The sequence below is a fragment of the Mus caroli genome, unplaced genomic scaffold (assembly GCF_978045245.1).
Source record: "Mus caroli unplaced genomic scaffold, Mus_caroli_1 scaffold_14, whole genome shotgun sequence".
NCBI classification, from domain to species: domain Eukaryota; kingdom Metazoa; phylum Chordata; class Mammalia; order Rodentia; family Muridae; genus Mus; species Mus caroli.
The window spans coordinates 96435768-96460673 of record NW_028227269.1 but is presented as its reverse complement, the minus strand read 5'-3'; the positions used below and the strand labels follow the sequence as shown (position 1 = coordinate 96460673).

The 24906-nt window shown below is 44.6% G+C and overlaps 1 protein-coding gene across 3 annotated transcripts in view; it reads left to right on the top strand.

Moving 5' to 3' along the window:
• The window catches only part of Kcnk10 (potassium two pore domain channel subfamily K member 10), a 136020-nt gene extending 112299 nt beyond the window's left edge, over window positions 1–23721 (top strand). For all 3 annotated transcript variants that reach the window (XM_085830607.1, XM_085830606.1, XM_021179327.3), the window contains exons 5-7: window positions 15931–16117; window positions 20371–20513; window positions 22239–23721. In XM_085830607.1, the coding sequence (XP_085686733.1) occupies window positions 15931–16117; window positions 20371–20513; window positions 22239–22859 (951 nt within the window). In that variant the 3' untranslated portion in view covers window positions 22860–23721. The remainder of the gene's footprint in view (window positions 1–15930; window positions 16118–20370; window positions 20514–22238) is intronic.
• The last annotated feature ends 1185 nt before the right edge of the window (window positions 23722–24906 follow it).

The following is a 24906-nucleotide window of genomic DNA, read 5'->3' as shown; positions in this document are numbered from 1 at the left end:
ATTATTAGATCTAGCCACACATATCTTGATATAGAAAATGATGTCATATGCAAATAAATACCAGTAGAGGGAGAGAGATCTTAACTTTTGAAGGATAGCTGTTATGGAGAGACGCTGGTCCACCAGGGGAGCCAACTCCCACCCGGTAATGCTTGTTACACACTGTATTTATATGCTAGTCTTTTGTCACATCCGGTGACACTAAGAAGTGTAACTTTGCAGACCTGTCAACTTCCTTAACATATATAATTTGTTTTCATTTGGTAGTTTAGGAACACAGAAAACTCCCATTTCAGAAAATGCTAGGACATTTTTATTACATTGAAATGGAACACTGTAGATAGTCCAACTTACCAGATACATTAAAGAAAAAAAACCATCACGATTATTTCCTAAATTATAACATGAAGGCAAAATGAAGGTAACTTATAATAAAAACTGTGTTTCAGTAATAAATGCTTGGTCATGAAATGTTAGGTGAGTGAGAAGATGAGCTAGTGGGCCTCCAAACACATTAGCTTTCAAGGCAGACTGTTCAGGTGGGCTGTTCTGGTGACTTGGAAGCCACCAGGGATTATTTTCCCCCTATAGATGAGTTTTTCCAAGATGGAGAACAACTCTCTGTCACATCAAGTTGATTAAAGACCAACCTGATCAGAACTTACCTTGTTCAAGGCTGGAGAGGTGGCTCCGCTGGTAAAGCATCTGCTGCCCCGAGTTCAGGGAAAACCCGGGTGTCGGGGCAGGCACTTCAATCCCGACGACGCTGGGAAGCAGAGTCAGGTAGGTCCCTCGGGACTGACTCATTGTCCACCAAGCTTGCCCTACACGGTGAGCTTCAGGACAGTGAGGGAGAGTGAGAGACCCCCAATGCCACACAAAGGTGTCTGGGGAACAACTCCAGAGGTTGTCCACTGGTCTCCACACACATGGGCAAGTGCACTCATGTGCCCATGTGAATACATATGCACAAATACAAAATTACACCACTGATATTCTTGTGAAAACGTGTTTTTATTGAATACAGATGTTGGCATGCATTTGCAGATAAAGGAGAGTGAGGTCCTTGGCTCAGTGGTGTGCTCGGAACTTCTACAGAAAGTGGAAGAGTTATCATTTGTGGCAGAGTGTGACACAGTTGTGACAACCACAAATACTCCCAAACCACCCCTTAGAGTGTTCCACACTTCCAGAAAGCCCTTGAGTAACTTCTGGGAATGTGCGCACAGTCTGTTCTTCAGTAAACAGCCAGGGTCAGATGGCTAAGCCTCTCCCCTTGGTGCCTCTCTCACTCGAGTATCATTCAGAGAGACATCATGTACGTGTGCACACCCATGTGCCCATGCTTCTTTATCAAGTGTACTTAGCTAGAGTCCCCTATGAGACAGTCTCCACAGTTTATCTCTTATTGGATGAGTAGTTTAACTTTGTTTCACTGATTAGTTTATTTTATGCCCACATTTTCTCCAGGAACTAAAAGTAAGGAGGAATCAGTGTCTTATTAGGGGTTTCTTATTGCTGTGATAAAACACCATGAACAAAAACAACTTGGGGAGGAAAGGGTTTATTTCACATGAAGATTGCAGTCCATCATGGAGAGAAGTCAGGGCAGGAACTCAAGCAGGACCCGGAGGCAGGAGCTGATGCCGAGACCATGGAGGAACACTGCTTACTGGCTTGCTCCTCATGGCATTAAAGTTGTCAAGTTGACATTAAGCTAGCCAGTACAATAAGCATGAAAATATACCCAGTACGCGGAGCACTGGTGACACACAGGTGAAACTATGCATGTTGTGAGAAGAAGACAGACAACATAACCATCTTGCCATGAGAAATGTGATTCCAATGTGCACCACGATGTGTCATATGAAAGGTTTTTTTTTTAATTATGCCAAGTAAAAGATTTCAGTAAGAAAAACAAACAAACAAAAACAAACAAACAAAAAAAAAAGAAGGAGATAGACAGACAGATCTACAGAGATAGCAAGGCAGACTGAGCAGCCCCACTGATAGGAAACCTCACAGAACACAACAAAGGAAAAAAAAAGCTAACTTTACCAACAGGGTGGCAGCATGCCCTTCCTGCAGGAGGTAAGGCTGGAATTGTGGTTTAAGGAATAAACAGTACATGTCTGTTCTGTTATGTTCTGATAACCATTAGAAATGTCCTACAGATGGAGCGTCATTTAAAGAGGCCAGACTACCCAAAGCAAAACGAAAACAAAACCCCACGACACTATGAAGCCACAACAAGACATGCAAGAGATGTGCATGCTTGTTACCAAGTGAAAGTCAGCACAAGGCCAGCGTGTGTGCGCACACTCTCGTGTTTTGGGGGGCGGGGGTGGTGACAAGGAGGCTGGGAAAACACAGTATCTCTGTGATACCACAATGGTGGACACACGCATGCCACTATCCACGTCTGCACACTACACACCGCCAGGCAGGAGTGACCCCTGGTGCAGATGACCATTGTGTAACTGATAGGTTACAATAATCAGGTGCAGCAGACTTTCGGGAATGGTAGGGATCTTGGGAGAGGCTTGGTTTGTGTGGACGCATGGAGAGAAATGTGCCTTCCTCAGTTTTTCCATCAACCTAAATCTACTACATTAAAAAAAAAAGACTTGGGGAACAGAGAACACAAAACCCCACTCTGGCATGGTATTTGGGCGTCAACGAACGGTGCGGCTCTTCAGAGAGCAGAGTCGCTGCGGTTACAGATTGGGGTGCAGAGAAACCCTGTAGGTGTGCATAAGACACGGGGCTCCCCATCAGCTTTGCACAGGAGGAGGCGTTGCCAAGCTGCAGGAAGAGGAGATGACCCAGAAGAGCAGGCAGGATACAATTACTGCATTGGAAGAAGACCAGGTACCCATGGTCTTCCGCCGCAGCCACCACCCTTGGCAAATGTTGCTAGAATTCTGAAGGCCCAGACAAGGACCATCTTTCTCACTGTACTGCGGGGAAGCACACGTTTCTTTTCTTCTAGTCTTCCCTCTAATCTTCCTTCTATAGAAGACAACGAGTGTGATTTCTGATGGCACTTTGTGTTGTTTCTGGAGAAACACTCGAGGTCGTGAACATGCCATCTTCTTTCCCTTCTCTACTCCTGGCCCCGCCCTGCCCCATGGACTCTTCCCTCACCCACTCCCCCTTTTCTTTCTTGTACAAAGGTTAGAAAGAGAAAATACAAAGAGGGGTGACAAGATGAAAATAAAGCCACGGGGACATTGTTTGTTCTAAAAGAGCTGCCGCTAATGTGTGGGGTACGGCACTCGTCGTTTTACCCTTGCATCTGCGTCTGGCCCAGGCACAGGGATTCCAGCAGTACCAGGAAACAGGCATCCTGCCCCCTTCTCGCTCGCACTCCCTTACACATTAGCCTCTTGTTACTGCAGGACTGGTCAGTGTGTATGCAGGTGGTTGCTCTTTCCACTCCCTAGACCAGCATCTCCTCCTGGCTGTGTTAGAGAGCCCCTCAGTGCAGGTGGCGATTGGTGGTGGCGACGATGGTGATGATAGTGACTGGTGATTATGGTGGTGGTGTTGCTCTGCCCACGGACCTTTCTAGACAGTGTTAGCATTTGGACTCCACAGATAGCTAGACCCGAGTCTCAGCAGGGTGGTGTGACCTCCCTGCTGGCTTTAGGGAAGAGAAGGACACTGCTTCCCCTACAACCCTAGGTCTCAGAAGGGTACAACCCTGGTGCAAAACAGCTGAGTTCAGCTGTGTCTCTTAACTGTGCCGTGCTAAGAGTCAGAAATGCATAGGAATGTGATACCCACAGAGGTTCTAGCACATCTGCTGGGAGATCCAGCTGTTCTCAGTGCAGAACTGTGGGTATGCCTGGGGGTGGGGGTGGGGGTATCTAATAGGGCTGTGTCCTTGGTCTGCCTCCAAATGACTGAAGCCAGCTTCCCCCTTGACCTCCAGAAATGGCAGTTTCAGGTAAGCAGCTTAGTTGAAAATGAGGGTAATTTAAACAGAAGATAAAGAAAACAACAAATTTCCTCCAGGAAAAAGTTTAATTGGAAAGAAAGTGGGTGTTATAAATTCTATAACACTGGTTTCTTGAACTCAGGCTGCCTGAGGACAAAATTTTTGGGAGCTGCCTGGGCCTGGGGCTGCTAACCAGAAAATGACTGTTGAGAAAATCTCCTCCTTGTGGCTTAATGTGATATGTAGTCTGCAAACTGGCCAATTTGTCTTTGGAGACATCCTGACATTATGGTATCCCTGGTGAGTTCTTTCCTGGGGATAAGGGAATGACAGGCAGGTATGTTCCACAGGAAAAAGACCACTGAGCAGAGGTCTTAGATAGCTATTGAATGCTAGGAAGCCTGGAGAACGGGGCCCAGACCAGAAGAGTGGTTCCTGTTGGTCTCAGCAGAAGCCAGAGCTGGGTCTGTTCAGCAAGACAGTGTAGCCACAGTTGCTGCTGATGGTGATGATGTTGGTTGTGGCGGGGCCCTTTAGAGTTGGCATAGAACACACCCGGACACACAAATTCTTAGCATAAAGAAGATTTGTTACCTGAGAAAAGGGGAAACCTGGGCTGGGTGAGTTGGTAAGTCCTGATTGGACAGGGTAGCCAAACAATATGAGTTTTGATTGCTGGACCTTGGGGGCTAGCATTAGGAATACAATTTAATGGTTTAGTAAGTGAGGGGGAGGGGCAAGGCAAGACCTATGTCACATTAGCCATGTTTGGGCCTGTTAGAGAGTCCTTCAATGCAGGTGATGGTGGTGATGGTGATGATAGTAGTGGCGGTGTTGTGGCTGTTAGAAGCACCCTGGTGACTCCCCTGAAATGGGACATGACAGTGCTGTTCTGGCCATCAGCTCCAGAAAGTAAGTCATGTGGTCGAGGATCTTCTTAACTAACACCAAATGATGTTGGAAGGGCTGCCACCCAACCCTCCTCACCATGGAGCTCCTACATGTTTCACACGGGTCCCTGGGAGAGTCCTTTCATAGCTCCAAGTCCTTTTAATTTCTATACTGGGTGGAGATCTCTTTCACCAGACCAAGGACAGAAATCCAAACAAAGAGTCAACAACAAAACAACAAAAAGACCCATTGACTCCGTTCTGTCACAACTGTAATGTGGTACTCACTTGGCTTAGTGGCTAAGTCAACAGAAGACTAGGCTTCACTAGGGCCAGGCAAACGCCCGTTCCTAATTGTTCTAACATGAGGTGAGCACCTCAAGGCCTGGTGGGTTTTTCCTTCCTTCTTTCTTTTCTTTCTTTCTTTCTTTCTTTCTTTCTTTCTTTCTTTCTTTCTTTCTTTCTTTCTCTCTCTCTCTCTCTCTCTCTCTCTCTCTCTCCTTCCTTCCTTCCTTCCTTCCTTCCTTCCTTCCTTCCCTTCTTCTCCTTCTCCTTCTCCTTCTCCTCCTCCTCCTCCTCCTCTTCCTTCTTCTTCTTCTTCTTCTTCTTCTTCTTCTTCTTCTTCTTCTTCTTCTTCTTCTTCTTCTTCTTCTTCTTCTTCTTCTTCTTCTTCTTCTTCTTCTTCTCCTTCTCCTTCTCCTTCTCCTTCTCCTTCTCCTTCTCCTTCTCCTTCTCCTTCTCCTTCTCCTTCTCCTCCTCCTCCTCCTCCTCCTCCTCCTCCTCCTCCTCCTCCTCCTCCTCCTCCTCCTTCTCCTTCTCCTTCTCCTTCTCCTTCTTCTGTCTTTAGGGTCTCCTTTTCTAATCCTCCACAAAGAAGTGTTTAAACAAGAGAGTAACTGAGTGTTCCCAAGCAGCCTCATGTGCTCAGAACTAAGAAACCTTGTCTAGAAATCAAGAAACTAAAGCATATTCAAGAAGAAAAGCAAGAGGCGGGCAAGGAAAAGAAAGGGTAGGAAGGAACAATTGGGTATGGGGGGGGGGAATAACCTCCATCTACTGATAAGCATTATTTTCTGTTTTTGTTTTTCTCTTAATCTGGCTAATGCTAGAAGCTTCCCACAAATCTTTCAGCAGACAAGTTTCTCACTTACTTTAATTCTTGGGCATGTAATAGATGGGCATTTCAGGCAGCCCATTGGAAAGCTCAGAAATAACCTCTCTCCACGCCTCAGCATGGGCTGAGTCCTATGTGGATGCTGAGATGCTGACCTCTCACACTGGCTGACTATTCTTTGTGGTTTTGGCAATCAGCCACTAAGAGATAGACAAGGAGAAGGTGGTGTGCCCTTAGATAGCTCGCCGACATATGAGTGGGTGTTTGATTTTACCCAGTTAAGTGTTACGCCTGCTTTATGGCCACAGTCAGTGCTTGGCACCTTCTTCCAGCTCCCCGGCAGGATTCTTATCCCTCCTAGGCAGCTCTGCCAGGGCCCAGGGCTTTCTCAATTCCCGTCTTATCAGGAGATCTGGTGCAATCTCATTCACAACCGACTTAATGACAATCCCTGTTTTGTCCTGGTGAACACCCACAATTTAAAGAGGGGAAGTCACTTCCTCTTAGGAAGATGAACCTCACAGCATGGTAGATGTTCCAACTTCTTTCCACTTTCACAGTAGAATAATCCAAGTTCTCTTTTAAAATTTAATGCAGAAGGATGTTTTGCATGTGTGTATGTCTGTGTACTACGTGTGGCCTAGTGTTCATGAAGGCCAGAGGAAGATGTTAGATCCTCTGGAACTGAAGGTTCAGATGGTGATGACCTGCCAAATGGATGCTGGGAGTTAAGCCTGGATCCCCTGGAAGAGCAGTCAGTGCACTTTAACCACTGTGCCATCTCTCAAGCCCCAAACTCTTAAGGAAAACTTAGCACTGTTAAACCAAAAGAGCACTCAGTTGGCCAATTGGCTTTAAGTTGCAAGGTGACCTTGAGTCAGGGGCTGGATATAACTGTGTTTCAAAAACCAAAAAACTGAGGTACCAGAGAGTAGAGGATAGTTGGAGTGGTTTGTGTCTTTGAAAGAACCCAGTAAATCATGCTCCTTCTATGTGACTCCAAATATGAACTAACAAGGGTAGAGCAAACATCCATATACTTAAAATACAAATATCTTAATAAAAAATTGAAGTTTAATGTATCCTCTCAATATTGTTGAATATGATTTCTCTGTGAACAGATGGGTTTCATAATATAAAACTGAAGTTGGGATATCTTCTTGGGGGAAATCTTGTTCCCAAATTAAAAAGAACCCAAGCTACAGTTCCTGGGCTTGAGTAAGGGCACGGTGGCCACATGTGTGGTGGCTGGAACACCGTACATCCTCTGTGGGAAATGGGTACCTATTCTTCTAGGTTCATGTGCCCTATCTACAGTACAGTGCTTAGCAACATGAGCCTAGTCTTACATCTGTTAGCTGTCTGGGTCATTGTTGCTGCAGCATCGGTATACATTATTCGGGGAGGGGCACCATGCTGCCAAAACATGTATAGAATACATTTAGAATGTGGATAGGTAAAGATCAGTTTGGATTGCTGGCCAACTCAGCAGATAATGGTTCTCCTCAGTAGGTTCCCCATTCTTTCTTTCACACCTCAACTAGAGAAAATGACCTTTCATGCTGGGCTGTGGTGGCGCACGCCTTTGATCCCAGCACTTGGGGGGCAGAGGCAGGCAGATTTCTGAGTTCAAGGCCAGCCTGGTCTACAGAGTGAGTTCCAGGACAGCCAGGGCTACACAGAGAAACCCTGTCTTAGAAAAAAAAAAAAAAAAAGAAGTAAAGAAAAGAAAGAAAGAAAAAAGAAAAACAAAACAAAAAAAAACAAAAAAAAAACAAAAAAAAAAGAAAATGACCTTTCTTCCACCAATGTGGGATCTAGATGATTTCCCTCTATTGGTGCTGCCTATGGAATGCTCTGGCCTCTGGGCCCAAGCTTCTGCATGTTTGGCTAATGAGAGATGTAATGAGCAACATCTCTCATAAGAAATGTAGGTGATACACTTCAGAGGACATGAAGAGCAGGGAGCAGTGCCCCTGCCACCCACCATTTGCTCCTTTCTTCATTTTCTCTCATGTGTCTTTAGGCACTGAAATTTTACCTTCAGTAAATACTAAGGCAAGATACCACAGATACTTATGGCACCTTTGAAGGTTTCAGTCACACTCAAGTGCTCCTGACCTGGGACCAGTAGACAATGTATATCTAAAGGAAGAACTATTTAACTTTCCCATCTCCCTCCTCCCTTCTCCTCCTCCTCTTTCCCCTTCTTCCTCCTCTTCCAGTTTTTCTTCCTTCCCTCCTCTCTCTTTTCTTTCTCTCCCCTGTATTCCTTTTCTCCCTTCTTCTCCCCTCCCTCCTCCCCTCCCTTCCTGTCTCCCCCCTTTTTCTTTCTTTCTCCCCCTCTCTCGTTATTCTCTGCTCCCCTCTTCTAGATCCTCCTTTCTCCATTCTCCTTCCTCCCCCACCCCCACTTCTGCCATGTCTTTCACAGCTAGCCCAGCCCACGGTATATAAAAGGACTCATAATTAGGTTTTGAAAAGATTGAATTTCCAATACAGACCATCTGTTCCAATAACCATTTATTTCCAAAGGTTAGCAGACAGTAACTTTTAACATTTTTCATTAAAGCCTTTCCAGAGGCCCAGCTGCACTGTCCTCTGCCTGAATATGCTCCTCTGCCCTCAACTGGCCTTTGTCTTCTCGCTCTCCCCTTCACTGAAACCCTAGCCTAGATCACTGGGACTCCGGTGGCTGCCCTGTCTAGACCCTCAGACCACTATCAGAAGGGATGGCACTGAGTGTGCTTGGGAAGTCCTGGGCCATCTCATTCAGAGGATAAGGCCACCTAAGAGGTTTTAGCTTCATCCATCAAAAGTGTTGATCTGCTATTAGGACACATCCAAGGTCAACAAAAACAAACAAATAACTGAACACAAAAGCAGTGGGTAGGACTTAGAAGAAAGCTCCTACCGTGCTACTGCTCTGGACTGATTCCACAAAGAAGGATGCTGAAGACCATGATCAGAGTCCTGCCTTCTATGGGAAGGAAGTAAAGAAAAAGGAAGCTGAGAGGCAGATCCCTTGGGGATGTGTGTTTTATATCCCAGCACAAAGCAGCAGTGATTGAGAAGGCCAGTTTGCCAACTGGCAAGTGAAACGTCATGGTTACAGTCTGAGTGAAATGGTCAGGGTGAAGAAAGGACTATGTTACACCATGCTATACAGACACCTAGAATAGGTGTGCTTTCAATAGAGATGAAGTGTGTGGCATTGATATGGCTGTTACAATGTTAGGCATAGTGAGGCTATGTATCAGCAAGGAGAAAGTGAGACTATTCTGTTCGAACATGGTGCAGATTCAAATGTCACGGATGACAGTGGCGACCCTACTCTCCAGCATGTTTGTAATGAAAACCTTCTGGCTGCCAAACTGCTAGCATACCATATAACTATGGATAGAGCAAACAAGGATACCTCACCCTACACTAATTTGTAATGAAGAACTGATAGCCAAATTTTAATTTATAAAGAAGCAAACACACATGCAACCTGTATATGGGAATAAGTTTTTTCAATAAGTTCTGTGCTGGTGATCCCGGTCCTACGTCCTTCAAAAGAGGATAATTATTACTTTGATGCCAAGTTGGAAGAGGTATGGACCTAATACAGGCTGTGTGAAAATAATGCAAAGATGTATGGACGACTGCAAAAGCTTGACAAGTCCATGTTAGAATTACAAAAACAAAACAAAACCTCAAAACATCCCACAAAAATCAAGCAGGAAAAATCCAATGCTGAAAAACTTGTCTGAAGAAGATAAGGAAATTTTTATAAAAGAACACGTGTAGCTATTTCCTCTGAATTGAAACATTCCCTGCTGGAAGGATGAGGGAAGTTCCTAAGACTCTCCAAGTAATTCAAATCTATCATCTATCAGGATGCTGAGGAAACGTCAAGGCTCAGGAAGTTCCTGAAACTGACAAGATTCACAAAGCTTCTCCACGATGCTAGAGTTGCATTTTGCAATTTGAGGAGTGTCTTGTAGCTTGTTTCAGCGAAGCACCTTTTGTGAGCTGTCAGCCATGTGGGGGCATGGCTTTTTGGTGATGCAGCTGCTTTTGGGAATCGTCCAGGGTCCTAAAAGCAATCCCTCACCTATATTCCTCACTGGTTTACTAAGCCAGACATGTAAGGAACTGATTTTTTTTGTTTGTTTTTGTTTTTTGTTTGTTTTGGGGGGGTGGTCTGTTGTTGGTGCCCTCTCTGGGGCGAATAGATGTTTGCCTCCCTAGGAAATGTCACATAACAAATGTATTGAAACCATACCCTCTTGCCAGGTAGGTTGGTGTGAGGAAAGGAAGAAAAATGAATAAAAAGAGTAGAGTTAGATTAAAAAAAACCCTCTGAAATATGACAGAAAAGGGGAGTGTCAGTGAGTGTCAAAATGGGAAATATATTTTCCACAGAAACTTAAAGCCCAGAGAATTTGATATGGAAATTCTGACTAGTGTGCTTTCAAAAAACAAGCAGCTGAGTTAAGAGGTGACCCACTTGCTTCGATGGCGTCACCAAATTTTAAATATGCAACCCCATATCTCCGGAAGGACAGTGCAAGGCCTTTCTAAGAAATCAGAGTGCTCCTGGCAACCATCCAGAGAGATTAAGACACATAAATGGTCATGTGAGCTCATGGCAACTACAGAGAGTTTAGCAGAGACCATGCAAAACTCGTGGAGATGCAGATGGCCAGATTTGGAATTAAAATCTTGGACAAAGTCAGGCCCCTGGTTCCCATCTGTTGGAAATCTATATAAGAGTTTGGGACCCAACAGAACTTTTATTTCTTAAAAAAAAAAAAAAAAAAAAAAAAGCTGGGAAGCCCTAACTTCACATGCACAGCCTTTGGTGGGAATCCCGGAAGTCCCCAAGGACGGTTTCTTTTATTATTTCCCTTTGGGGTCCAACACTTGGATACCAGTATTGTTTCATGACTGAACTGCTCATTAACTGATGCAGGTTAAGGTCACAGGGATGTATGTTAATGATGGAAGACAACAGAACTTCCATAATTTATTGAAAAGCTCATGGGGGCCTCTTTTCCACAACGTTTGATTCAATAAATGTATTTAAAATGGTATTCATGCTGTGGAATATGCTAAGAATATTATCATTTTTGAAAGCAAATGCTTCTTTATCAGAGAATTTTCATTAGCCCACCCCCACCCCCGTGATAAAAACAGTGTCATTTCATCTATGAAAAAAAGCTTTGCATGACAAAACCTCAGTGTTTGATCAGCCGATGGTATGAGTCAGACTGGTTCTAACTCATATATGTCTCTATATATCCGTATATATTGATACACAGATAGTCCATTTGTATATTTTCTACTCTTGTTTCTTGCACGTGCTCTCCATGAAGAGTTTTCTACGTGATCTCAGTGGTGTGTTTAGAGTGTCTCTACCATGGCGATCATAGACAGTGGCGCTCAAATGCCTTCTTTTAAGTTTCTAGAGTGCTTTGTGACTGTTTGTTATAATGTTGATACTATTAGTTAGAAGTAGACCTTTCAGAAAAAATCTTGGCAGAAAATATAAAAAGAAAACAAAAATCCAACCTTTAACCAGATGGTGCCTGTTCCCTTTTCATTGGGAGAAGCCACCCTCAGTTTGATTTTACTCCCATAGTGACATGTTTGAATTTCAACCACAGCCCAGGTGCACCATAAAGGAGGGCTCTGCACATTGAGCTCCTATCCCGAGCATTTTTGTTGCAATGTCTTTGAATAAAATCTCTGATGTCCAGGCTGAAAATGCATGCTAAAAATACCCCTAAGGCAGACAAAACAGTCTGGATAATGTATGTCAGAATTCTAAGAAATCACATAGACACTGGAAGAAGTGCAGGTATTATTATGAAGGAGAGAAAAATAAAAAAAAAATTTTAAAATCCAATGAACAAAAATATTTTCAAGCTTACTAAAATAACCTTGTTTGTGTAAATGGAAAAACACATAAGAGGTTGTGTTCACAGTAATTGGACATGGGACATGGCCTCTTGAGGCCTGAAGTAGGTAATTAGAATGAGTGGCTTACACACATTCCTCTCCAAGCTGGTCCCTCTCTCCTACTTATGAAGTTCGAGACTTCCTTGGCAGAACTGCACAGACAAGGAGATGGATTTCGAGTTCTTTAAGAGTTCCTGTAGGCAGCAGGTTGGTTATACGAGCTAGTTCTTTCTAACATTGTTTCGTAGGTATTTGATAACAGTATCTGCTGAAGGAGCTGAAGACCAACTTCTCTGTCCTAACAGAGTGAGGTTCTCCGGTCTACAGAGTGAGGGAAGCAAGACTGGGTTAGAAACACACAACAGCCCCACCACGTCTGCTCAAACACCACATCCAGCCAGACAAACCGTTGGTACACAAGTCATGTGATGTTTGCCTAGGGACGGCACCAGGGAGATACAGTTCCATTCTGTAAGTGACATGAGACACGGGGCTTGAAGAGACAGACAAGAGGATGCCCATGCCTCTCAGTTCTCCTCTGTAGTTTATTCCACATATCACAGATGCTAATGACAGCTCTTAGCAGTTTCAGGAAGTTGATGGGAACAGGAGGAAATGAATGGACAGGCAAATGAGAGACAAACACCAAACCAAACCAATCAACCAACCCATAAACCAACCAACCAACTAACCAAAAACCCTGCCAACATTATGAACTAAGAGTGTCTGAGAGCCTCAGCTAGGAGTAGCACAGAATTATCGAAGGAAGAGGATGATTGGTTTTTTTTTGTCCCAAATTGAAACTGTGATTATATGGGGTGATATTTCCAGAGAGGGACAAGGGGTGGTGGCCTCCTGAAGCTGAGTGGAAATCATATTAAGCTCAGAGGAGACAGTTTTTCACTAGAAAAGAAAAATAATGACTCTGGCATTACTCTCAGTAAAGGAAAGGCTTGAGCCTTTACACCAAAGGAGCCAGTAAACCATTGAACACTCGGTAGACCCTGCCAAGGCCTTTATACAAAATTCTTCTTCTAAACCACACCCACAAGGTGGGCTTTCTTGTTTTCATTTTATTGGAGTTGAGAAGTTTGAGGTTACTCAGTTGAAACAGAATGTGTCTTGGGTAGCCTTGTGGGAAGCCGTGATAACATTTGCCGTCACTAGATGGCGCTAAGCTCCATTGTGCGCATGTGCAGGAGCAAAAGCCCGCCAAAGTCACCAGTCCACTTCCCAAGACACAAGTCCATCCCCTGGGGCATTAACCAATCCCTGGGGTGTATGAGACCGTGGGTGATGCTACCAGCCTTAGTTAAGACACGTCACATTAGGGTATTTAAGCCACACACGTTTCTGAGCCTTCTTTGTTCTACCTCACGATTATGAATAAAGTGTAACCACGGAAAGGTCTTGTGTTCTGTGCATGTTTTTTGCGGGCGAGAAACAAAAGCGCAGGACATAGCCTGTCCTTAAGAAAAAGCCCTTTTGTAGTAAGAGCACATGCTTACAGAGTCAATGCCTGAAGCTCAACACATGACAGGGGCCGAGGCTCCACGTGTGGTGAAAGCCGATATTCAATGAAGGGAGCAGGTTTCTTTGCTGTTTATGTGGCGGATAGCAAAAGCACAAATGCCCAGAATAGCAGATTTTGCTACACCTTGGGGCTCAGAGCCAGTTTTTATGATCAAGCACAGGTATATGCATGATTTCATAAACCTAGACATGGTCATGGAAAATATTTCTTGAGCCCCCCCCTCCCCCCCCAAAATTCCTCAAATACTGAAGTGTTCCAAACATTTTCTGAGGATCCTTCCTGGGAATTTAGGAGTGTTCTGCTTAGTGTGGGCAGGAAGCAGAAAGAGACATGTTTATCTTGCTAGTGAAGCCTCTATGAGGTGCTGCCACAAGGGCAGAAGTACCCAGCCTTTGCTCTACGCTCGCCTCCTTCTCCACCAAGCAAACCCACCTGCACCCATCTCAGGAGGTTGGGTGGATCTTCAGCTTCCCACAGACCCACCACCCTTCTTTGCCAACCGCATCCTCATTGAGATGAGGGTCGGGTGCACATCCTAATTTAGGACTTAACGCCACACAAACATTTAATTCACGTTCACTTCACTATGCATTTGAGGATGCCAATTTGTAGGAAGGGGGAATGATAGTCCCCTTGGCAACAATTAGGTGAACATAACGGTCGGCCATGGAATCCGCTCTTGGGACTTTCTGTGCATGTCTATGAACTAAACTAGACTAGTAAGTTCCTGGCTTGTCAAAGGGTTAAGTTGCTTCTCCCCAAGGTTCTCCCATTCAACACAGCAGCAATTTATGAAATAGATACAGTCTCCCCCATGGTTCTCAGGGGACCAGTTTCTATTGTGACACTGCTAGAGAAAGATGCTTTCATGCTATATCAATAATATCCTTAGATATATGTTTTTCTCAGAGGGCCTTCCTGAGGATATGAGGAGACAGGCATATAGGTTAAGTTGCTTATCCCTGCTCCCACTTTATATGCTAACTGAGAAGTCAGGGGGAGCAACTTGCTCTGTATTTCCTTAGCTTTTCCCAGAGAGTTTACACACTGACCGCTTTTTAGCCCGTCTTCCTAAAATGGACACAGGACGACCTTTTCCTCAGAAGCATTTGGTGTCTTGTGTTAGAGAGGGCCAACTTTCTTTGGCAATTTTCTTTGAGCAGATCAATTGTTGAGTAACCTGGAGAGCTGTTTCCCTCACTGAGCACAGGGCTGAGAGTTAATCACATCAGAATTCTAATCTTGGCTTTGACCCTCATTAGCAGCATCATTCTGTGTAAGTCCCTTAGCTCCTCTTGATGTCTGTTTTCTATCTGAGAAATGAGAATTATGATTCCAATTGGCCTCTCCATGCTCTAAGATTCTTTGACTTGGGAGACACCAGAAACAATGAATGGGAAGTTGATTTTATACCTTGTTCCCAAAGTGCTGTGTAGTTTCGCCAAATTCAACCTAGGCAATGTAGACAGACCATGGAGTCTGGTGTTAAACACCCAATTCATATATTTACACCATTAAATGATATTGGAGTCCCCTGATGCCAGCGTCATCTTCTCTAGCACCAGTTCTGGGAGTCTGGAGAAGATTTAGATCATCCCATTAGAGGCAAGGCCAGGTTAGACAATAGTGCATACACAGGACGCAGCACATCTACCTTGGACAAGGCTGGTGTGGTTTATTTGTTATCAGTAGAAACCCCCAGCTTCATACAGTTTTCTCCTCTACTACCTAACTGATGGTTCCTTTTCAAGTGGTTGAAGAAGGAAGCTCCATTGATCTTTTAGCAAGGGACCTTGTCATTCTGAGTCATCTCCTATGGTAAATAGCTATGCAATCAACACACACAACGACCACAGCACTAACTCAACATATACTTAGAGAAGTGCACATTCCACAATAGATAAAGAGATGGACTAAACTTGGCTGGAGCCCACCACAAACAAGGGATGGTGGATTTTTGTTATTGCTGTTGTTGTGATTCCATTTTCTTTTGTCTTCTCTCCTTTTTTTGGGAGGCATGAAGAATACATGCAATGCTCCTACTCCCTCTCACAAATCAATGCTATTTCTCTCTCCCCTAACCGATCATTTTTGACACTGGCAGGGTGTGAATAGCCCTAAATGTCAGATCCCCAATAGATCAGTAACATATGACAAATGTCAGCAAGCTAGCTCTTCTTGGGAAATAGTTAACAGTCACACGAGTGACTCGGATCACAATTGGGCCATATCAATGAAACCATGCTGGAGATGGTTCAAAGCACAAGCAAGGTCCAACTTCAAGTCTGGGGTCTTCCTAAACCACCTGAAAACTACTGTGTGTGCCTTCCCCTAGCCAGGAGCCCACAGGTGTATCAGATTTCTACACAGCTGCTTATGACTGGAGAAAGGTTAAAAACCATGCACATAGGACATAGCACCCACTTCTGGGTACCTGTCCTCTGCATCCAGGATACTGCATCTGACTTGCCTATCCCTCTTATTCCTTTGCTCTTCCCAGAAAAAGCAAGTGAGTCAGACCAAGATCCGGGTCATCTCCACTATTCTCTTCATCTTGGCTGGCTGCATCGTGTTTGTGACGATCCCTGCTGTCATCTTTAAATACATCGAGGGTTGGACCGCCTTGGAGTCCATCTACTTTGTGGTAGTCACGCTGACCACAGTAGGCTTTGGTGATTTTGTGGCAGGTAAGCAACCTGGGCATACCCAGTCACTTGGGCCTTCTTGGGGGAAAACAACCGGTTGGATATCCCTTTCAAAAGGCATCATGATGCCCAGGGTTGGGGGTTTAGCTCAGTTCTAACGTGCTTGGCCAGCAATCCCAAGGCCCTTGATCCGGATCAAAAGAAAGAATCAAAAGCATGGTAACAGTTATTTTTCAGAGGAAGTAAACAAAATGGCTCAATATTTATCATCTCAGTGTAATATAAACAGTATCAAGTTGTCTATCTATCTATCTATCTATCTATCTATCTATCTATCTATCTATCTATCTATCTGTTTTTCATCCTGAGAAGAAAGCTAGGTCCCTGCTCCTTAAGGTGCTGACTTAGTGTTAGCATCACTGAATGCATTATATAAGGATGAAGTGAGGTTTTCATTGAACCTGGACTTCTCCACTGTATTAAGGCTCCGTAAGTCAATCGATAAAGACCACAATTAGCCAAAGGTAAATATAAGACTCGGGAACAGTTATCATGGCTAACTGATCTGCAGTAAGGTAAAGTGCCTAAAGCTGAAGTAAGAGTCTCCGCTACCCAGATAGATGTAAGACAGCCCCGCACTCCCAGTCTTGCCTTTTGCACAGTACCAACCGCTATGGTCTGGATGGGATCCTAAAGCTTGGGAGAGAAATTGAGCCATGAGGAGCAACTTTCTGTAAGCCTATTTAGGTTATCCCTTGGCAGTCACCTATAGATGATGGTCTCTAGGGAAAGACAACTGAGGTTCTGACAGCTGAGGTTCTGATCTAAAATAAATACTGTGAGAGCAGAGGAGCAAAGAGCTGCTCCCCACCGCCTTTAGACACTTTATAGGGCAATTTATCAGGGGCAGTGCTGATGATGGCTGTGCTAACATCAGTGACCCCAGGACTATGGATATGAGATGGACAGGCCTCTAAGCAATAGCTCTGCCCAATCTGTTGATCAGGAGTCAAGCACAGAGCTCTGGCTTTGAGAACGGAAAGAGAAAGCACTCCCGAGTGCGAGAGTGGCCTGCTGAGGGGAGGGGAAGGCTCAAAGCCTGTTTCTGTATGTTAGTCTCTGTTACTACTCCCTGTGGACTGAGATCTCAGTACACTCTGGCGCTTTACACTTCATTACTCCAGAGAGGATGAGCTACACTGTCCGTGGAGCTGTACATTTGAGTGGGTCTTCCTTACCAGTGCTTGCAAAATTCTATTTCCTTTACAAAGAGGCCTCCATAAACTAGGGTCTCTTAACCTGCGCAATGCTAACCGAAATGTACCTGGTTCTTATTTTATTTATACATATACATGTGCGTGCATGCATATGTGTGTGTGTGTTTGTGTGCACACACAAAATATAAGATTCATGTTTTCTTGCTCAGACCAGAAGCCAGCAAATCGCAGTGATTTTCCTGTCTCAGCAGTGCTTGGAGCTGGGATCGCAGGCATTTGTGGGATGTCCGGCTTCTTGGGCAGGTGCTGGCTTTGGAACTCTGGTTCTCATGATTGTGCAGTATGTGTTCTTAACTGCTCAACTGTTTCTCTAGCCCCCCAAATCAATTTCTTCTAAAGTCCAGTTTTCAGAGCACACGTGGATCAACCGGGCGTTTGTGTGCCTGGAAAATGCACCCAATGGGAGTTTGCCAGTGCACTTGTGTAAATAGACCTCTCTTGTACCTCCTAAGGATGGGCTCTGGGACCTCTGAAGATACTAGAATCAACAGATGCTAAAAGTCCCTCATAAAAACCACACAAGTTTTACATAGAATGTATGCACACCCCCCCCCGTGCATGTTCAACCATTTGTATGCAGATGGCGTATAATACTCAATGGAAAGAAAAGGTCACCATGCTGAATTGTTTAGGGAGTAATGAGAATAAAAATCATGCATATGTCTAATACTGACATAATGGGTTTTTTTTTTTTGAGTAATTTTGGTCCACTTCCCGTTGAATCCACGCAGACAGCTTGTGGATATGTGGGTTGATTAGTGCTCTGTGTGACAGGGAGGGTTGTTGGACCATTCAAATAACCAAGAGTTGACAGTCACTGTGATCTGATAGACTATCAGCTCTACTAGAAATTAAACTGGGGGTGGAAGAGAACCACTCAAGACTGATTGAAGCTTTCCTTTACTGCTGACCCACCTTGGGACAGCCTAAGGATGCTGCAGTATTTCACAACCCTGACTGTGGATATGCAGAGCTCACAACTCTGGCCATGGCTGGTGAAAGGCTACCCAGAGGGGCATGCTCTGTAGTGTTGGCTAGCACTCAGCCGCCACGGCCTTGGCTGGGTGCTAGTGACTGGCAGAGATAAATATTTACTTAGGTCAAAGGGGAAAGAAACACTTAAGGAAATGGGCTTAGTACACAGCCCTGTGAACAGTTGGCTACATGGGAGAAAGAAGGGCACCGAACCAGAGCAGAGGAGAACCTGACACCTTAGAATAATTATTTTTTACTTTTTATTTTTTTGTATGTGTATGAATTTTTTTTCTGAACATATGTTTGTGCATCACATGTGTGCCCGATGCCCTTGGAAGCCAGAAAAGAAAACGTCAAATCCCCTGCAATGTGAGTTGCAGCCACCATGTAGGTCCTCTGCAAGAGCTCTAAGTGCTCTTCTCCGAGAGTGGCATCTCCAACCCCATTCCTACTGCAGTGGGATTTATGGGCTGTGTTGCAGATTACCTTTTTTTTTTTTTTTTTTTTTTTTTTTTTTTTTTTTTTTGATACAGGGTTTCTCTGTATAGCCCTGGCTGTCCTGGAACTCACTTTGTAGACCAGGCTGGCCTCGAACTCAGAAATCCGCCTGCCTCTGCCTCCTGAGTGCTGGGATTAAAGGCATGTGCCACTACGCCCGGCTTGCAGATTACTTTTGATTTTACTAAGAGCCATAGGTCCCAGTGGGTTCTATCTGGCTTTCTGAGCTACTGTCGCCAGAGAGCTTCAGTGATGGTGGACATGGTGACAACAACAACCCCGTGGTCAAGGCTAGGAATATTTCATCACCTAGTGTCCTGATTGTTAGTACAGCACCCATGAGTGGTCTCAGAGGCACCGTGCCTGCTATCTGGGTGAGCAAAGGGTGCTGTTAGCAGTGCTAACAGTGAGACTGAAATAAGTAGGCTAATTATTTGGAGTAAGTGACCATTTCTATTAATGGAGCAGCTAGTCAATACCATTAGGCAACTGGCCAATTTGGTTTGATGAATTTTTTTTTACTGTAATCTTTATAAAATGATGGGATTGAACTTGATACCCTCACAGGCATGGTTTAGCTCTTGGCTATAGTAATTCTAATTGCCTGGCCTAACTGACCCTCCTGGATGAGCATCATTTAAACACCATCCCTCTCTTAGCATCAAATCACTATTTCATGGATCAGAGTCTCAATGATGCTGTTATACTTAATTTTACCTTTGCACACACACACATCTCTAATGCATGCGAACTTTAGAAGGAAAAAACTTCAAGTATTTGAAATCATTTGGCATAGTGTGTGTGTGTGTGTGTGTGTGTGTGTGTGTGTGTGTGTATTTTCTTCTCTTTCCATTTGCCTTCTTTCCCAGCTCCTCCCTTCCTCCTTCTCCTGGCTTCTTCCTCTTGTTCTCTCCCCTTCTTCCCCCTCCCACTCCTTTCCACTCTGTCTGTCTGTCTGTCCTCATCAACATTATCAATCATTATCGTCATCGTCATCATGATGTCATTGTCATCTTCTTCCCCCAACTCATCTTCCTCTCTCCTTTTCAGAGTCAAATTCTCGCCATGTAGCTCTGGCTCACCCTGAGCTCGCTGTGTAGCTCAGGCTGGCCTTGAACTTAAGAGTGGATCTTCCAGCCTTTGCTTCTTGAGTGATGAGATTATCAGCATGTACAAGCCCTCACAGTATCGAACCCGTGTTAATGAGGAGAATTCAGAGAAGTTTGAGAAAAAAAAAATGATAGGTAGTGGGGGTCAGCATCTGAAAATACTTTTCCTGTGAAGTTAATTCATTGTCAGTGGGAGGAGATAACTCAAGGTGGTCCCTGGCATTTTTCTGTTCCAGAATGAAGGGTTATTTTTAGTTGTTAAGAATCAAAGAAATTAAGCTACAAGCCAGACTCCAGTTTCTGTTAGGTCTTGTTTCCTGAAAGCCTAATGGTCTAGAAACTAGGTGTAGAAATGACATTCCTCTCCATGGACTGGAGTTTACTCTGCCGAAGACCTACTGCTGACCATGCTAAAGTACCATTTGGTTATTTTCAGGGGGAAATGCTGGCATCAATTACCGAGAGTGGTATAAGCCGCTGGTGTGGTTTTGGATCCTTGTTGGCCTTGCCTACTTTGCAGCTGTCCTCAGTATGATCGGAGACTGGCTGCGGGTTTTATCCAAAAAGACCAAAGAAGAGGTAGGACTCCTTCCAAACCCCATGCATGTCCTTGACACCCTTCATTGAGAAATGTCTGTTTCTGACTCCATGAAAGGATTGTGTGGCTTCTTTTCCCATTTATTCAGAAGCTAAGTTGAGTCCATAGTAGTTATTTCTAGATCTTTTAGTAAATAATTGCTTTTAAAATGTAACGAAAAAAAAATAGAAATGACAAGCGACAGTGGTTGGTGGCTTCAGAAAGAATGTGGTTGCCTGTGTCAGCAACCATGTGGGAAGCTTCAGGGACTCGTGGGGAGCCTGGGGAAGCTGTCTGACACTCCAGGTCTCAGGGTCAGCATGGGGATGGCCTGTTGGACACCACTAGATGAAAGTCATTGAACAGTGTCCAGCCATGGGGAAATAGGCTCAAGGGGTCCTTTCTGCATGTATCCCCCATGTTCCTGTATATATCTTTCCCCTCCACGTACCCCCATTGTCAGATCCTCAGACTTCTATTGCCAGATACCTGCAGTTTTTTATTCCTAGAAGTTTATTTGAAACTCATAGGCAAGAGAAGGAAGACAGAGGAAAAGACACTCAGGACATTCAAAATGTCATTCTTCTGCAAAGACAGAAAGATACATAGGAGGAGAAAGAGTAAAGAAACAGGGAGATAATTCAACAAGAGAGGAACACACAGTCCATTTCAGGGCAGCTGCGCAGTTCATTTGGTAAAAAGGGACATAGGACAGTTGCTGAGTGAGCCCCCCCCCCCCACTTCCCCAATTCCTGGGCTTACACATTACAGATGTTCCTGGCTTGTGTAAACATTCCCAATGCCTAGAGAATGACCTGTTTAATGTAGGCTTTGACAAAAGAGGAAGGGACAACAGAAACAAGAGTTTGCTAAATGCTAAACTCTGAGTAATTTGCCTCTGTAGGGAAGCAGAAGGAGGCATAAGCAAACAAAAGATTGGGTGATGAACCTCCAGCAAAACTTCGCTTCCTAAGAAAGTATTTTAGGTGGCATTGGCAGGCAATACCCCTTTCCTGCACCTTAACCAGGGAAATCTGGTTATTGGGTCCCATGGGTCTTCCTCAGCACATGGTTGCACAGTGGCTCCAATAGAGGATAACTAACCGCCCCAGTTTTCCCAGGACTTAGGGGGTTTCCTTGGGCACAGGACCTTTTTTTTTTCTTTTTCAGTACCTCAGAGATTGAACTCAGGGGCCTTGCACATTCGAGGCAGGGGCTCGGCCATTGAGTTCTATCCTTAATGCCTGAGGTATCGGAAAGACAGGAAAGGACAAAGGTTGGCTGAGCGTTGACTTTATGGTCACGCTCAATTAGTGTGAGTTGAGTTAGGTGAGTTAGGTGTGATCTTTAATGTTATGCAATTATAGAAGCTCCATGAGACTTTGTGAGAGAAAAATGGGGTCATACAGTGAGACACATACACACTGAACCAGAATCCAGATCTCTCCTCCAAACGTTATCGCCCGTCTCTATTCAGCTCTAATTTCTCAACCCCAGATGCTTCCAAGCTCTCCCTACTCCAGCCTGACATGGGCATCTAATTGGGTTGTAGAAAGCACCAGAGAAGATGTAGTGCTTTGTCTTTTTCTCTGGGAGATGACCTCCCCTCTGGCCTCCCCCAAGAGACAGCCTCTCTCATGGGATACCTGAGGGCTGTGGGTTTTGAGAAAGTCTAAGAGGTGAGGACTTTTGTTTTTTAGTTTATTTTGCTCTTCTGTCTTGTCTAGGTTGGTGAGATCAAAGCCCACGCAGCTGAGTGGAAGGCTAATGTCACTGCTGAGTTCCGGGAGACGAGAAGGCGGCTCAGCGTTGAGATCCATGACAAACTGCAACGGGCAGCCACTATCCGAAGTATGGAGCGCCGGAGGCTGGGCTTGGACCAGAGGGCCCACTCACTGGACATGCTATCCCCTGAGAAGCGTTCTGTCTTTGCAGCCCTGGACACAGGCCGTTTCAAGGCCTCATCCCAGGAGAGTATCAACAACAGACCCAACAACCTACGCCTTAAGGGGCCAGAACAGCTTACCAAACATGGGCAGGGCGCTTCTGAGGACAACATCATCAACAAGTTTGGGTCCACCTCCAAACTCACAAAGAGGAAAAACAAAGATCTCAAAAAGACCTTACCCGAGGATGTTCAGAAAATCTACAAAACCTTCCGGAATTACTCTCTGGATGAAGAGAAGAAAGAGGACGAGACAGAAAAGATGTGTAACTCCGACAACTCCAGCACAGCCATGCTGACAGAGTGTATACAGCAGCAAGCTGAGATGGAGAACGGAATGGTACCCACGGACACCAAAGACCAGGGGCTGGAGAACAATTCTTTACTTGAAGACAGAAACTAAATGTTAAAGACATTGGAATTGGACTACATGTTATCTTGCTTTTGTTGTTTTGTTTTGTTTTTGTCTTGTTTTTGTTTTAATATTCACACTGAGACACGTGCCTTAAATAGACTTCTTTTTAGTCCAAAATTACATAGCATTGAAGAAGATATTTCACTGTGCCATACACAACTGAAAGCTTGCTCTGCCAAAATGAACCAAGCAAGAGCTTCATTTCAGACAGTGGCGGCAGGACAGTTGGGGTAGCATTTGCACAGGTAGCAGGTGTCAGCTGTCCCTGTGAGGGGGAGTCCCAGTGGCAACGCTATAGTTTTCACACAGTGCCACGCTGGCATGGCACACAGGCAAGGGCAGCTTTCCCTTAGACCAGCCTCTGAGAGGACAGGTTTGTCTTTTGAATCGAGTCTCCTTTCCCCAACCAGCCCTTAGTGATAGGTGGTGCACAGAAGGGGCGGCTGTTTGTGAGGGACCCGGTGGCTCTAGCAAGGGTTTGAGTGGACATTTTGACAGGCCACAGTGCAAAACACCTACTCCAAAATGAATGTCCCTGGGACCCAAGAGTACCTGGAATTTGTTGGAAACTGATCAGAGCACACACATTTTATAAGGTGCAATTGCTTTCTCATAAAAAACAAATCACAGACACATCCCACTGTGGATCTCTCCTTAACCAATGACAGATGTCCACTAAACGTTATCCTTCTCATGGGATAGGTAGTGTAGGTGGGCAAGCAAGCATTGGTGATTACACCGCCTCAGCCACTGCCTTGTTGGAAGGCAGGTCATGCATTTTTCTTCAGTGGGTGTGAAGGTTAAAAAACAAAAACCAACTGATTTTGGAACATTCATAGTCACTTTTCTACGGGAACTTTAATTATAACTTGTTTTGATAGGAGGGAAGAAATACCAAAATTAATGCCTTTGCATGATGCCAGTGGCTTGCTGTTCTGTCTAGCTGATCCTTTTTTTTTTTTTTAAATAAAAGATAAAAATAGACATCTTGCGTTTGTGGGACACACCGAGGAGGACCATGGCATCTTTCCATCTCAGGGTTTCCTGTCCTTTTTGGGTGTTGTAGACTTAGCTGCGAGCCTCAATCTTGCGATGTCTATACAAAGGAAAGGGAGTCTCTCACCAAACCCTTGTGAGACTGAAATGGTTGCAGTTGTTTGCAGGTTCAGTGCCATTCACACATTGACAACAACACTGGAAAGGAATATGTGAAAGATTTCACTTTGTCCTTGTGTTTCGTGGATGCCTTCGTCAAGTACTTGGTATGATTAGGTTTCATTATGCCTTTCGTATGGGAACATAGCCTTCCTTATCTATTCACCCCGCACCTGTTATACGCCCAAACGGTAACTCCCTCAGCATTGTTTCTAGCCGAGCAGTGATCAACATGTGATTGCTATGATTGTTTAACCTTCTTTTATAATGTTCAGACCATTGTAGAAAAGAGTGAGTTGGAGGATTTGGAAGGCTGATTTAATGGATTTTTTTTTTAATCAGAAAGGAGAAATTCATAGTAGGCCTTATTTCGCCTGTGTATATGTCAACTTTAACCAGACTTGGCTGCATGTTGGTTCAGCTAGGTGCCCCCTGCCATTAAACATTTGCATCCTATATCATGAGGAAACTGCTGGCTATGGGTCTTCAGGACTCAGTACCACTTTTGGGGGATTTTCATGGAGTTTTCCTATAACTAATTAACAAAGCATATTTAACAAGAGATCACAGCACAAGTGGAGACTTCCAGAAATGGTCTACCATTTTCTAACCGAGGGGGAAATTATGTCCACTGCCTCGCTGGTACCATGGAAGACTCATGTCCCCTGCCCATTTCCCTGAAATGTACTGCTTCCAGTACTGTTTTGTCCTGTGCTGCCCCCTTCTTGGAGCACAGAAGCCCCCGTTTCCCAGCTCTCAGGGAAACCTTCAGGATCTTGTTAAATATTTGAGAAGTCAAATAGGCATCACTATGGTGAAGCCTTTTCTGTCAAGGGTTTGCCAGGGATCAGTCCATCATCAGAGCAGAATACTGGCTCAT